We start from the raw sequence: 14947 nt of genomic DNA, 5'->3' as shown, positions 1-14947 counted from the left end.
TTTATTTCAACCGCGCTCTTAAGTAAAAGAAAACGCTTGGCCACATGACGGTTCAAATTGGCTTTAAAAACGGTGTTTGACCGTTCTCTTTGATCAATATTGTAGTAGTGTCTCTCAATAAAAGTTGTCGTTGTTTATAACAATAATAAAAAAAACAATAAATATTAATAATAATAAGGGGGTGGGAGGCCATATTGTGTTTTTGTTTTTGTTTTTCTAGGGGGCTTTTCTGGTCTCCTTTGTAGAATAGTGGGTAGGATCTTGTACTCGATTCTCATTTTTATAATAAGATCCATGCTTTTCTGCAAAAAAAAAAAAAAATAACAATAATAATAATAATAATAATAAACTTGATAATAATTGTGATAAAATACTAACGAACAGTAAAAATTCTATAAGTGTTGATAAATGATAATAAATCGTGGCAAAATTTTAGTAAATCGTTATGAGAAATAATATATCGTGGCAAAATTTTAGTAAATTGTTATGAGAAATAATATATCGTGGCAATATACACATAACAAACAAGAAAATTTAGCATACCAATTTGGAACCTCATTTTTCAATATTTTCCCATGTTTATGACTTTTCACATCAAAACAAAAAACTAAGAGTGTGCATAATCTTCCCATCTAAAATCCTTTGACAAACTTGTCAATGCTTTAAGCATAGTAAGAAGAAATCAAGATAGAATAACACCTATTGTACCTTTCAAACTTGATGTCAACCATAAAACAGTTATGCGTAGTTTTCAAATCAAATTCTTTGTCAAACCAATTCATCCATCATGTTGTTACATGAGTCAAATTAACAAGTCTTTTCACGAGACGAACAACAGTACTTGCGAATGATAGCAGAATAAGAACTTGTTAAACGTTGTAAAAAGTTGAAAAATGAAAGCAATATACAAATTGCTTACATATGTTGAAAAATGATAATTGTTTTAGAACCCCAAATCTTGGCCCCCAGATTCTTTCTCATAAATATTGAGCCATTGTTTATACAATTCTTGTAGAAGACCATACGGGGCACATACAACAATTAAACTATTTCTGCTAGTCTGAAACTATGACTTCTATTTTGTTCCTATCCTGTTTTAAAATGATTTTGGCCATATATGTAGATGCTGCTGCACCGTTGATACTGAACCAGAATGTCCCCAGAGGCTGGTGGGCCATCACGGGAGCTGACCTGCTGTTCCACACAGACAATTACCCACCGCTTCACGGCGCTACTCTCAGATATAAGGTATTTCAAGCAGACGGTGCATGGTTCGTAAGGGAACCCGTTTTAGGTTTGGATATTAATGGTGATCCAGCTTACGTCCCTGGCAACCGTTTCATTATCGACCGAGCTAATGTGGCAGTGGCTCCGCATCCCTTTAATTAGACCTGGCAAAATCAACCCGACCCGTTTGACCCGACCCGAAAAGGATGACCCGAGACCCGAAATTGACCCGAATTGCTGAACCCGAATGACACCCGAAGCCCGAAGTGACCTGACCCGACCCGAAAATGACCCGAGCTTTCTTGGACCCGTAACAGACCCGACCCGAAATGACCAATCCGAAACCACTCAACCCGAAAATGACCCGACAAAATATAACTTTAATTGACCCTAATAGACTTGAAATGCCTCTCTTCTCTTAATCTTTGACCCGAAAATGGCCTGACCCGAATTAACCCAACCCGCTTGACCCGAAACACACCCGACCAACAAACCCGAAATAGACCCGTAACCCGAAATGAACTGACCCGATCCGAACTAACCCGAAAATTTGAGAAACCCGAAATGACCCGACCTAAACTGGCCCGACCCGAACCCGACCCGGTTGACCCGTTTGCCAGGTCTACCTTTAATGTTGTTATATTGCTATAGTTACCGCAGGAGACTATCTATGAAGTCTAGCAGATTATCTATCCAGCTTGGTACAATAATTTTAGAAACTGGCAAATGTTTATGGAGAAACTCACAATTGACATTTCAATTTCCTTTAAATTAAAAGTATATGATAGAATATACTCCGTAAGATCCAAAGCACAAAAAAACTTCAAATAAAAATGCGTAGTTTTTGAAATAAAATGTTATCTAACATTCAAAACCCAAATAAATCGATCATTTTTTGTCAGAAATTATCTTTTATTTTGATAATTGTAGAATAGAAAAAAATGTAAAGTTTAAAAACAACATGCATTGAAGATTCTGATCGGAGAACAATAATATTTCACATAGAGTAAATATTTTATTAAACTGATTAGTTCATCATGTTTGATCGTAAATAACAATGATGAGGATGTTTAGACAGGATTAGATGAGAATAAAAGAGGGGCATAATTTTTGAATGAGAGATAGGCTGAGATAACAATTAAGGTGACGGTGAAATTGTGCAAATATGAGTATATGGCATGATTTGGAAGGGAAAGTAGGGTTATGCAATTACAGAGTATATATATTTTAGATTTATAGGTAAAAATGGACATTATTAGGCTCATCCGTCCTGGTTTGACCCATCTTTTTTTTACAATTGTGTTTTTTTTTTTAAAAGGCAACATAATTTTTGGTTATGTTAGTTGGACGTGTTTTGTAGTCAGAATTAGGTGTATGATATATCGGGTTATTTGCATTTTCGTCTATGCTAAATGTACGCGGTTATGTTGCTATTTTTTCTTTCACAAATTTTCATTTAAGAAAATTTTAAGATGGGGCAACCGGGCAAGTATCAGACATGAGAAAAAAGCAGAACGCATTGAGATTGCCAAAAAATTTGTCTCATCTATGCAAGTGGGGTGTAATTTGACCCATTATATTCTTAAGATGGATATATCCGTCATCAGAAAGAAATATTGTTCTTCTTTTCTCCATCAATTTATAATATGAAAAGTTCTTAAATGTGCTTCACTTGATAGGTCAAAAACATTTTATATTTACTGGATAAGTTCTAATAGAAATTAACAATAACCTTTATCATAACTTTACATTGTCCATGTTTTTTAAACGATATGATATGGAATACAAATGTATTATCTCTAAGATCCGATATGCTTTCAAATATTAAAAATTTTATTCGAATTAATTGTAATTATGAATTATGAATATACATGTGCGTTTTTGACTGATAGTTCGTAAATTGTGATATATTATTACTCCGTATTTTATTATAATTTTGTGGCATTTTATTTTCAGTTTACACGCATTTAGCGAAATCGTTTAATTTTCAGTCCAGTGCAATTCAATTTTATAATGGAATTAAAATTGAAATGGCCATTCATATATGTGTAATCTTGATAAATGGGTTTTTTTTTTTTCATTATATGTGAGTCCACGCTGATTACTTCCACCACCACAGGTTCATAAATAGCCATGTACTCCCTCTATTCAACTCCAAACACAACATTTCCCTTTTACACGTTTGCCAATGCGCGATTTGTAACATAAATATCTTTAGTTTTGTATTATGAAAAAATATAAAAATTTCGTGTTCTTATTACACTCTTAAAGATGAATCAATCAAGATCACACATGACCAAATTTTTTCTTATAGATCGCAAGGAATCGTAAAAATTCTCTTCATTTATGAATAATGTTAAAACAAGAAATGTTGTACTTGGAGTTGAATGGAAGGAGTATCAGAAATAAAATATTTAGCATAGGGAGTACACGTTTTAAAACCTAAACAATTTAACTTGTGTATCTAATGATAGCGCGTGCTGCTACAATATGACCCGTGCATTTTTTGCACGAGTTTAAAACTAGTTCTGAGTTAAAGTATAGTATGGACTAATATAGAAAGAAGGGGTATAGTTTGGATTATTCCCATGAAATAACAAAATAAACATAAAACCTAATAAATTAGCTTGTTTAAAATTTAAATACATAATCATAACATGATTTAAATTCCCCTAAAACGTAGATATACAAATACTAGATGCGCAGTAATGTATAGAGAAGAAAAGAGAAGAAAATATATGAATTCTCTTACATAAGTTCAAAAAAGATAGATGATTTGAAGATTCAAAATCTCTCTCCCCCCCAATCCTCATAAATCGAATTTAAAGATGAATAAATTAGTCTTTCTTGGAGGCCTAAACATCTGGAAAATAAATTACAATGATAAAGGAGTAATGGACATATATAATCAAGTTTGTGAACTCATATCCGTCCTAATCATATGAGTACACAATTGTCTCCAATGTAATCTCAGCATTGCCTATCTTTTTTGGTCCTTTTTTCACCCTTACCTTGTTCCCCTTTTTCACCATTGTTCTCTTCCTTTTTTTTCTGGAACCAACCGATTTAGCTTACCTAGTTTTTCTTCTTTAGTGAAGCAACAAATAACTTCAAATAGAAAATACTTTTCATCAAATTTGATTACCATGAAGACCAATTCTGGTTGAGAATCACGAATAGGCGGATAGTTGTATGAGATTACTGCTAAATCTCTTAGAGTTACTCCAACCCAGCCTTTATTTACATATATGAGAGTGGAGTTACGGGTATTGATCTTGGCAGAATTTCATCCTCTGCATGTTAAGTAAAGATACAAGTTTAGAACTCATATATAATGGAAGTATGTTTTAAGAAAACGAGTAATACAATAGATGTTAATCATTCATCTTAAATAAAGCAAAAAAAAAATTATATGAGAAAAACAAAATTCGTATATGAGAAAAAGAGATAACTGAGAACTTACAAACAAAACTTTAACATTTGGTCGAATTTGTAGGCCATGAACAATGAAATTGCAAATGATACATATTTATGTTGTTTCATCCAAGAAGCTGATGTGCCACCCATGGCGAAAAAACTCAAACTTGATTTGTTGCTTTTGCTTTACACCTTTGCACCAAATCCAAATCCACCTTCGCACCAAATCCAATAAACAAAGTAAAAAGGTCGTATGGTTCGTTCCGCAGAATCCCGGAAACTGTGAACTCGGTCGAGCGGGTTGTACTCGACCGAGTGGGGCGTCGAGTGCTTTTAGAGACGCTACTGTTTTGGGTGCACTCGGTCGAGTTGTGAGAAACTCGGTCTAGTAGGGCGTAATCGGCCGAGTACCGGTCTGACTGTGGTTTGGATTAGAATGATTAAGGAGTATATATTTATCAGTTCAGTCGTCATTAACATTTCATAATCATTTTTACAACCTAATTCACTCCTTAACCACCCTAATCAACTATCAAGCGAGGACCTATCATTTCGGTGTTCGGATTTCGTAGTTCGCGTGCCTACTAGTTTGTAAGTCTTATATTTCTACCCTTTTTGCGTTAAGTTTATTGGCTATAAACCCTAATTGGGTTGGTTCTTGAGAATGATGAATTATAGTTAGTAATTCCTTGATTATTATTGTTAGGTGGGGATTTCGTAGAGGAACGGTTCTAACCCTGTTGTTGTGATTGATTGCGGAATTACGAATAAGGTATGATTTCTCTACTCAGTCCGTTGTACGGTTGTTGTTCATTGATGTGGTGATTATTGGTTTCTTATTGTGACAGTATTGTGGCGATTTCGGTAATGGTTGTTGTTATTGGTATTGATTGTGAAGCCATTATCGGGGGTGATCTTCACCCCCACGTTCGCCCCTTATGCCTCCCATCACAAGGGGGATGTGCACATTAATGATCTGAGGTCGCTCGTTGCGATGAGCGAGACTTAGGTGGCAAGGCCGCGATCTCCCACTGGCGGTGTGGGTAACCTGTTGCGATGGGTTACCTGACAGATTTGGCCCACGGATCAGATAGTGATACTTGGAGGACGGAGTTTGCATTGTTACAGGATTGATTGATGGTTATGGTTGTTGTTGTAGTTAAGTTTTATTGTGTAGTAAACTGACTCCTTTTCTATTGTTATAAACCTGCGGTGATTCATTGGGGATGGTGAGCAGATATCTAGCAGGTTATGATTGCTTGAGCTCTCTCGCGGGACGGATGAGATGTCGCTGAGTCTAGCTTTGGACATAGCTTTCGTTGATCGCTAGTAGACTTTAATTTATGACGGTTGGTTGTAGAGGTGGCAATTATTGACACGAACCGAAAACACGACACGAACTCGACACGAAGTTAGCGGGTTAGGGTTAAGATGTTGTGACCCATTTAAGTAATTGGGTTAACACGGACACGACACGAAATTTAAATGGGTCGGGTTAGGGTTGAGCTCTTTTGACACGAACCCGACACGAATAACCCATTTATTTAAAAGTGTTATAATATACTTGGGTTGAGTCAATAATTCAACTAAACAGCTTAAAAATAAGCATTTTAATTCATCATTTTTTAGTTAATAGGGCTATAAAACTTATTTTATTTTATTAATTTATTGGGTTAAACGGGTTAAGTGGGTTAAAAATGATCTGCTTATAGATAAATGGGTTAAATAGGTCGGGTTGGGTTATAGAAAAATTAAATGGGTTGGGTTAGGGTTGAGACAAATAACACGTTTACAAGCCATCTTGGAGATTCCGGGATGATGAGCAGCCCGAGAAGGCATTATAATACATGGAAGCATTCCTTATAATCGAAAAACGCATCATCAAATTTCCGAAGGGAGAACAGACCCTAAAGAATAAATTAAATAGGAGCAAAATGTGATTTAAGGTTGTACCATGAAGAGCAAGCCCCCTCCAAGAAATAGCTATGCCTAATAACATGGTGAATGATATTCCAAGAACGATCATCAGCTGCAAAATGAAGTTGTAAGAAAACTTCTGATGAGACTCGTGTACCTCTTTATTGAATAAGACAGTCTGACAGTAATGAGAACCAGCAACAGTCACTTGAGAGACCGCTTTATGATAAAGATCAAAAGCTAAAGCCTAAACGGAATGTTACAGTATAAAATTTTACCTGGTTAAGAGTGGTTAATCCGCCTCGGATACTGGTTGGTGCAATCTCAGACACATAAACAGGTACCTGTTTTTCCCTTTTTTCATGTTAGTCCGCCCATTAACATGTCGTCTTTCAAAATGAATTAAATGATCTGTATGAAACAGAACATACCACATAGGAGAAGATTCCAATGCCCCATCCAGTTAGAAATCTTCCAGCATCAAGTGAAATTGGCCCCTTCCTCAATGATTGGCACATGAAAAAAAATGCGGGTTTTTAATAACACATCTAACAACAACAACGATAATAATATTTACCCAGTGCCGTAAAAGGCTCTTATTTCTGGTGAAACAACTTTTCCATGTAACAAAGGATCTCTGGCACCATTCTTTTCACTATATCGAACTTTTTCGAGGTCCTTAGCTGCCATACTAGAATTCTAACAAAAACAAAGACAGATTTGAGAAAAGTAGAAGAGTTCGGACAACCATGTATTCAGAAACTACCACCTCAATTATTATTTTTTTGGCAAATAATCTGGTTAGTACGTACAATGTTTGTGTTGATTTACTTCCAGCCATATCTTTCAAGTGCCAGCAGTGCTATGTTTTGCCTAAAATAGCAAGTTTTTCAGCTTTGAAAGTGTCAAAAATGTTTCATAGAAAGAAATCATTAGTTACCAAATTAGTAAACTAATCACACACATATTCCAAACTGAGCAAAATCCATTATGGGATTGGATCGATTTTTAATGCATCAATTATAGTCGGATTAATTGAGATCTTTGTGAGTCGATTTAAATCCCGAACCAAGTTGGTCTAAATTGGGTCATTAGTGCCAGGGTGAGTTGGGTTTGGTTAGGTTTATTATCGATCACTCCACCGGCTTATTTGACGTTTTAGTAGGATAATTTCATGCTTGGGTACATTAAATCACGTATTCTTTCGTTAATTTGTGAAAACGATAGGAGCATGAGACGGGAACAGCAAGTGAGACGGTGATCCCACTCCAGCTCTACGCCCTTTTTTATCAACCAGGAGTAGAAGATTACAGACTACAATGACTTACGCCTGCATGACCCATCCAAGAGAACCACTACGAAAAAACAGAGCTGGTGAATAGAAGGACGCTCACAGTGGAATGGTTTGCTTCAACTTCTCAAATTTCGTCTCTGCCGAAATGAGCCCTCTCTAGGTGTCAATAGAAAAAAAAAAAAAAAAAAAAGGCCCATCCCACCGCTGCCCTCTTGTCGTGAGACCAAGATGCATCCACCTAAGTCATAACAAGAAATACTGTCGTATTCATGAAATTGACAAGCTGAGGGAAAACTTGAGTAAATCATCATCACACATTTGCACCTTCCTGAAGAACAACCTATCTATTAATTATAAATAAGATAGGACCTGGGCAATGTTCATGAGATGAAGTTAAAAACATGACCCTACAAGGATGCCGTACTGATTGTTACAAGCAAGTCATAGCCCCAGAATCACATGAACAACTCCAATCTATAAAGACCATTGATTTTGAAGACTCGTAAATTGCTCGCAAGCCAAGACCATTCACACACTCTGAGGTGATGGCAAACAATATAACTGAGGAAGTCGACTAATCTAACTATTGTGGCCAAATAGCTTCATAATCAACATGAGATCAAAGCGATGGGACACACAGGTCCATAATTAAGCACTCCCACCAGAACCAATCATTCTCTTCGTCATCTATATTTGCTTGTAGAAAAGTACACAGGCTTGGTTGTGTAAGATCTTGTTTGTTGGGATAGCAGTGACGGATGCATCATCAAATCATAGCCATTGCACATTGCCATAACGGGAATCAGCAGTATAATGGCCCATCGAGGGGTCCTTTCCTTGATGAGTGATCGTAGCAACAAGTTTATACTTCCTTCCCTAAGAGCAAGTATAATGGATTAACCACAGAAAGCTGAATTATCACCAATGAATTACAAATCGAGATGAAGCTTGAGAAAGTACGACTATTTTTCTAAGTCCTACAAAGGACTGCCTTATGGTACCTGCAAAACCTCTAACTACACCTGACTACCTAAGAATCCTCCACTCTAAGAGTTTACCATACCACAGCTAATTAAATTCTCTCCATTTTGCACGTCAAACAAATGTTAATCCAGAAGCCATCAGTAAGCCTTATACTATCTGTCTAAGTAACATAACTAATAGAAATGAACATCACAGCATTAACGACTCTTACCTACGTACTGCTGCCTATTGGCTAAATCAAGACGGCTAGTAAAAGGGGCCACTGGCCAGGCATCAATGAAGAGGGGGAAAGATGCGCGAGTAAGGAGAGATAACCTTATCCTGCACATATTTCTTGGGGTTACTCGGATCAGGAACCCATGCTATCTCACTTATGTTGGGTGTTTCTACATACGGCAAGGTAAACTCACCAATCTTCTCAATCTTTCCTCTTTTACCAGCCCTAAGAACAAGATTGTTTCGTTGATATGAAAATATGCCATTAGAGAGGTGGATGATATCACCTGTTTGGAAAGCATCACTCTCCACCCCCCATAGTTGAAAATGCACCGCCGCAGTCTCGTCCGCCACGAGTGCCAAGCAAGTCTTGGTTTCGCCCTCCCTAGTGAATTTACCTTTGGCCAAGAGTATAAATTGTGTGTCTATGTTGTTTTGTGCAGCTGGTACAATGTCCTTTAAAAAGATCATCGTGAGATAAGGCGTTTCGTCCCTGTTGATCAAAAGCATGGTTTGATATTCACAATGTGAGAAAATTTGAAGTTTGAACTGCCTTTAAAACTACTTTCAATCTTGAAAATATAAATAAACAAGAGTCCTTAGATAGATATCACCATATCAATGATATCATACAGTATATATTAAGTAGAAGGTGAAGAAGCGTAATTAGGTAATCACTATAACCGTAACATTCTTTCATTTTCGCAGCACACTTCACATTAGGGCCTCGAACATTATTATCAGAAATGCAGAAATAAAGGGAATTTACAAGGACAGAGAGCATTGCTAGTCATTCTTAAACAATCCATTTCTGCAGCGATACTAATAATAGAAAACAGAAATAAGACAAAGAAAGTCACTTTAGAAATTGGGTTCAAATTAAGAATGACGATGTATTGCTGGAAAAAGAGGTTCCTCGTCGTTGGCTTCTCTAGCAGAAAGCACCTGACCACTAAACAGGTATTCACTGAAAACTAAACCTGCAGAGATATGTTTAGTTCCAATTTGGTACCCGTTTCGTAACACTTGAAATTGCTCATTCTGTAATTATACAAACTAATCCACAACTACTTGAACTTCCATCATTCACTATGAAATCGACACATATTACATTCGAAGAATGAACCCATATTCCCGCACACCTCCAAATTCAGATCACAATAAAGCTCTTGAAAGATGGTTTCATACTATTCACTAAGTCACTAGATCAAATATTGAAATAATCTAACAATTTTTCATTATAAGGGTCGGTTTCATGATAATCTTACTATAAAACCGTCTCATACAAGAATTTGTCCAGTAAGAAAGCTTGATAAATTCACCAGCGGGAACAATTGAACGCATAAGCAGGAGCAGATTAAGATTACGGATTGCAAAATATACAACTGCATGCTAAAATTCAAACTAAAAGGGAAAAAATAAAGAAAGAACAAAAATAAGATAGATAAAGGAATTACCAAATATTGAATGAAGAATATGAAATGCAGAATTGATTCGATTCTTCAATTACTGTCTTCAATTTTCTAGGGTTTTGGTTAGACTCCGTAGACCATAATCCGTATTTGTTCAGCAATCAATTTCTGTGAACGGAGATAACGGCGGTAAACTGAAATTCAACATTTGAGTTTACTAGACTTTTAAAAATTATGAATCCGCCTATCTACTAAAAGAATAGGTAAATTTACGTATTTTTTCGCTCAAATCATTATTGGTATAAATTGAGCCTAACATTTCCCTTACTACTAAGAGAATAAAAACTTTTAGTAGTTTTCCCGCCAATCTCCTCTCCCTTACTACTAAGAGAATAAAAACTTTTAATAGTTTTCCCGCCAATGCTACAAACTTGAAAATGGGCCACATCTTTCGATGACAAACTAGGTAATTATTGGGCTATAAAAATTTATTGGGCTCAAATCTCTTAAATCTCTTCTATTCTATCTATTCTATTCTAAGTTTCTAACTCATATTCGGATAATGAGTGATAATAATGAATGAGAGGGACTTGGTGATTAATCCTACATCAAGGGGATAATGTGAAGATATAAGGTCAAAAACATACTGAATTAAGCAAAATATGTACTGTGAAATCACCACTCTATTACAAAGTAGCGAAAACAACGATGTGTTTACCCTTAATTAAAGTCACATGAGAGAAGCCAATAACAAAGGGTTAGAAAATGGGAATTACTCTTTAAGAGTGTACCATACCATGAGTTACCTAATTTTCTTCATTCTGCACGTCAATCAAAAGCTAATCGAGAGGACATCGTTACCAAGAGAGTATCAAATACGGAGTAGTTGGTATAAAGTTGTACGCACAGGCACCCGAGCTGGCCATAAGCTTAACAGATACGATACGGAGTATATGAGTATCACAAATTCTTCCTTATGACGGAGATATCCGTCGCAAACTTGCGACGGATCAATTACATACCATATTAATTGCGGGTCGGGAAAATAAGCAAGGGACATGTAACACCCCCATACTCCAAGTGCCTTACCAGGACCACTCAGGTATGAAGACATTACCATCTCGGTTACCCGAGGCAATGATAATCAAATAACAATGAAGAAACAACGTTTATTATAAACACTTAGCGAAGAGTTACAATTCTCAAAACCAAACCAAAAGTACGATACATGTTCTCAAACTGACTGTTCTAACTGAAATGTAAATAACTAATAAGCTACAGCGGAAGACTCCTATCATCATGTCGTGGCAATCTCGGCTATCCCAAGACTCATCTCAATACCGCTCAATATCCGCTCACCATCCCCGAATGGATCACCGCAGTTTACAAAACAACACCGGGGTCAGTACTAATCACACAATTCAATATATACCAACAATAAGATAAACAGACATGCCTTAATCATCACACAAACACAACCAACCAATTCCAATCATCTCAATCATCGATCGTCCTTTGGACGACCCACGCCGATGGGGACGCGGCCGCACCCACCAAATCCCCGCTCCACATAGTGAGCGATAACCCTGTCCATTAATGTGCACATCCCTTCGGTGGCGGGTTCCACGTAAGGCGAAACTAGGCGTGAAGCCACTCAAGTGACCCCACTCTCCGAGGCCACGCCTCGCGAACCATAGATCACGATCACAACCACAATCACAATACAATTACTATATCAAACAACCAAACACAACGCATCAACCAATATCCCATTATGGGACTAATACTGAGTAGGAAATCCTACCTAGTAAGCACACAATCAGACGGTCTCTACTGCTGAATCAAAAAGCTTCCTCTATGAACCCTCCTCCTATCATACAACACATAAAGGCTACCAAATCACATACTACACATAAAACCCCCAAATCTCTAAATTAGGGTTTAACCAAATCAAAGGAAAGACAATAAAAAGGGTACATAGATCTTACCCTCGACGCAAGGAACTCAACGGTATAATCAACGTTAAGAACTGACCTTCCAAACTCCGGGTATTGCTAATAATGCGATTAGGATGAAGAACTTGCTTGCTTTATCTCTTAAACAGTAATTTAGGTTTTGCAAAAGTGATTTAGAATAATGACGACAAAGCTTATATACCTTAATCGCATAATTAACAAAACCCGAGAAAACTCCCCGTAAAACCGGCTACTCGATCGTGTACCCGAGGTACTCGATCGAGTACCCCCTTACTCGATCGAGTGCCCCAGCTACTCGATCGAGTATCCAACAGGTCAGAAACTTTTCTAAAACGCAACTTACCCTTACTCGACAGAGTAAAGCCTACTCGATAGAGTACCCCAAGACTTATAAATACGGAGTATTACAGGACAAGCCACTCTTGAGCATTAATGGAAGGTTGTACATATCCATTAATTTATTGGCAATTATTTGACATAAACTCTCTCTAGCATTTAATGCTCCATATTTTTATCTCATCATCACTACTTCCATCTGCATAAACCAATTTTCATTCATTTCCTTCCTATTTTCTACCATTATCACGTTAAAATCTTATAAAAACTGCATTTTTAACATTCAAAAAATTTGTTTCAAACAAAAATGGAGGATGGTGGCATAGTTGATTGTGCCCTAACTGATCAAACGATGGAGAAAGTTGATGGTGCCCTTACTGATCAAAATGACAATGATGTCATAATTCATCAAGTTTTGACGGAAAACACAATGAGTAAAGGTATGTATTCTTGAATATAAGTCTGCACTATTATCTTATTAACACAAATCAAATAATAAGATTTATCTTGTTAATGAGTGAATTTGTGATATTTTATTGTCATGTCATTGTTATCTTCAATGTTGTTAATGGAGTATGAAGTTTGATCATTTTTTTCTTCAATATTGGTGTATATGTGTAACACCCCGTATTTTATAATAATATTTTATTATCAAGTATTTTATTAAATTAATTATTTTGAAGTTTAATAATATATTTGGGAAATATTTATATTTATCGTCTTCGTTCTCTATTTTATTATTTCTCATTTTAATCTACTTTTGGAAGGGTTAAATGCCCGGGCACGATTTGACTATTTTAATTTAATAATTTATTTTCTATAATAAGCTCTTCTTGCGTTTTAATAAGGTCCAATCAAATTTATAATCAGATAATCCATTGTATGAGTTAATGGACCTTAAAGCCATTAGTTAATCCTCTTATAAATATAAAACATAACCTAGCAGACAAGCTGCTCCTTTGTTTTCTCACATAAATTGCCGCACGGCCTCTTCCTCCTTTTTCTCTTTTTGTTCTCTTTTCTTCCTTTGACTCCATTGTTTTATATCTTTCTTTCTTCCAAACTCATACACAAATTATATTTTCACAATCCTTGCTCTTACCTCTACAATATATTTATCTTCAAATAATTTTGTGGGGATTATTTGTATGGACCTTTAGACCTACCTTTAAGGTCTCTTATTTTAATGAGTAAAGAAGAAGAAGAGTCTTTCATGGCGTTTTCAAGGGTTTTGATTTGTGCCTTTCTTTAAAGTCGATTTTTGGGGCGTGGACACGTGTTGGAGACAACGCTTTGTTGGTCGTTTTCTTTATGGAGTTTTTCATTAATTGCTAAAAAGGTAACTAGGTGTTTTCTTTTAATTGTGTTTATGCCAATTGATATAATTAATATGATTTAATGATTGTCTTGTATGATTGGTACGTGTTAGATTGTTTATTATCATGTTAATTATGTTTTCGCATGTCTAGGGTTTCCTAGGGCTCCATCTTGTTTTCCTAGGGATCCGTCTCATTTTTGTTGATCTCTCCTTCGTTCTCGAGGCTCTTCTCACGCCCTTTTCGTGGGATTGCTTATTTTCTTTGTTTGTTGCGTTTTTGTTTCTCTGTTGTTTCGTTTTCGTGTGCAGGTGCTGATGAGCAGTCAATCAAAGGGCCAACACCGGGAAGGGAAGGAGCCACAAGGGCAGGAGGAAGATACTTTTGTCTGGGATGATGATGGAGGATCGATTGAGGGTAAGAATTCTCGTATTTTGGTTGGGAAATTATGGTCGTCTAGGGCAATAAATGTGAAAGCTGCAATAACTACAATGATTAATCTGTGGAATCCTTCGAAATCGATATTGGGGAACGTGGTGGATACGAAGGACAAAATATTTATTTTCCGCTTTGATTCTGACCGAGATAAGGCTAGGGTTTTGGAGGGTCAACCTTGGCATTTTGACAAATTTCTCTGGTGTTTTAACGAACCTAATCATGCCGGAAAGCTTACGGATGTATCCCTGACTCATTGCCCTATTTGGGCGAGGGTCTATGATTTGCCTTTGGCGGGTCGAACAAGTCCTGCAAACGCTAAACGCCTTGGGGACATGCTGGGGTCCTTCGTTGATGTTGAATTTGGTCCAAATGCGGAATTGGATAGGGCTATTCGTCTAAGAATTCTCCATGATG

At 36.6% G+C, this 14947-nt stretch overlaps 2 protein-coding genes and 1 pseudogene across 4 annotated transcripts; all 3 read right to left on the bottom strand.

Moving 5' to 3' along the window:
* Window positions 1-3942: 3942 nt before the first annotated feature.
* On the bottom strand, window positions 3943-8027 carry LOC141592150 (sugar transporter ERD6-like 16). 2 transcript variants are annotated; one of them, XR_012521068.1, is made up of 5 exons: window positions 6993-8027; window positions 6840-6905; window positions 6598-6673; window positions 4691-4859; window positions 3943-4520 (listed from the first exon to the last, which is right to left on the bottom strand). XR_012521068.1 is itself a non-coding variant. In XM_074412732.1 (4 exons), exons 1-4 carry the CDS (start codon window positions 7077-7079, stop codon window positions 4468-4470), a joined length of 282 nt encoding a protein of 93 aa, XP_074268833.1. In that variant the 5' UTR covers window positions 7080-8027; the 3' UTR covers window positions 3943-4467. The 2 variants fall into 2 exon arrangements, 1 of the variants encoding a protein (XP_074268833.1); XM_074412732.1 differs by lacking the exon at window positions 4691-4859.
* Window positions 8028-8139: 112 nt separating this feature from the next.
* On the bottom strand, window positions 8140-10712 carry LOC141592146 (uncharacterized). 2 transcript variants are annotated; one of them, XR_012521066.1, is made up of 3 exons: window positions 10513-10666; window positions 9051-9548; window positions 8185-8731 (listed from the first exon to the last, which is right to left on the bottom strand). XR_012521066.1 is itself a non-coding variant. In XM_074412730.1 (2 exons), exon 2 carries the CDS (start codon window positions 9524-9526, stop codon window positions 9113-9115), a length of 414 nt encoding a protein of 137 aa, XP_074268831.1. In that variant the 5' UTR covers window positions 9527-9548; window positions 10513-10712; the 3' UTR covers window positions 8140-9112. The 2 variants fall into 2 exon arrangements, 1 of the variants encoding a protein (XP_074268831.1); XM_074412730.1 differs by having other exon boundaries at window positions 8140-9548; window positions 10513-10712.
* Window positions 8185-14947, bottom strand: part of LOC141592147 (uncharacterized) — a 272781-nt pseudogene continuing 266018 nt past the window's right edge.

Source organism: Silene latifolia, chromosome 7 (genome assembly GCF_048544455.1).
Source record: "Silene latifolia isolate original U9 population chromosome 7, ASM4854445v1, whole genome shotgun sequence".
Lineage (NCBI taxonomy): Eukaryota > Viridiplantae > Streptophyta > Magnoliopsida > Caryophyllales > Caryophyllaceae > Silene > Silene latifolia.
The sequence above is the reverse complement of the archived record's forward strand: the minus strand, read 5'-3'. Positions and strand labels throughout refer to the sequence as shown.

What these genes read in the sequence shown, in the direction of transcription:
- LOC141592146 (XM_074412730.1), bottom strand. Translation starts at nt 9,526, where the DNA reads ATGATCTTTTTAAAGGACATTGTACCAGCTGCACAAAACAACATAGAC.
- LOC141592150 (XM_074412732.1), bottom strand. Translation starts at nt 7,079, where the DNA reads ATGTGCCAATCATTGAGGAAGGGGCCAATTTCACTTGATGCTGGAAGA. An exon ending in TTGGAATCTTCTCCTATGTG is followed by an intron (nt 6,906 to 6,992) that starts GTATGTTCTGTT and finishes AGGGAAAAACAG; the next exon opens with GTACCTGTTTATGTGTCTGA. An exon ending in GAGGGGGCTTGCTCTTCATG is followed by an intron (nt 4,521 to 6,597) that starts GTACAACCTTAA and finishes CTTAACATGCAG; the next exon opens with AGGATGAAATTCTGCCAAGA.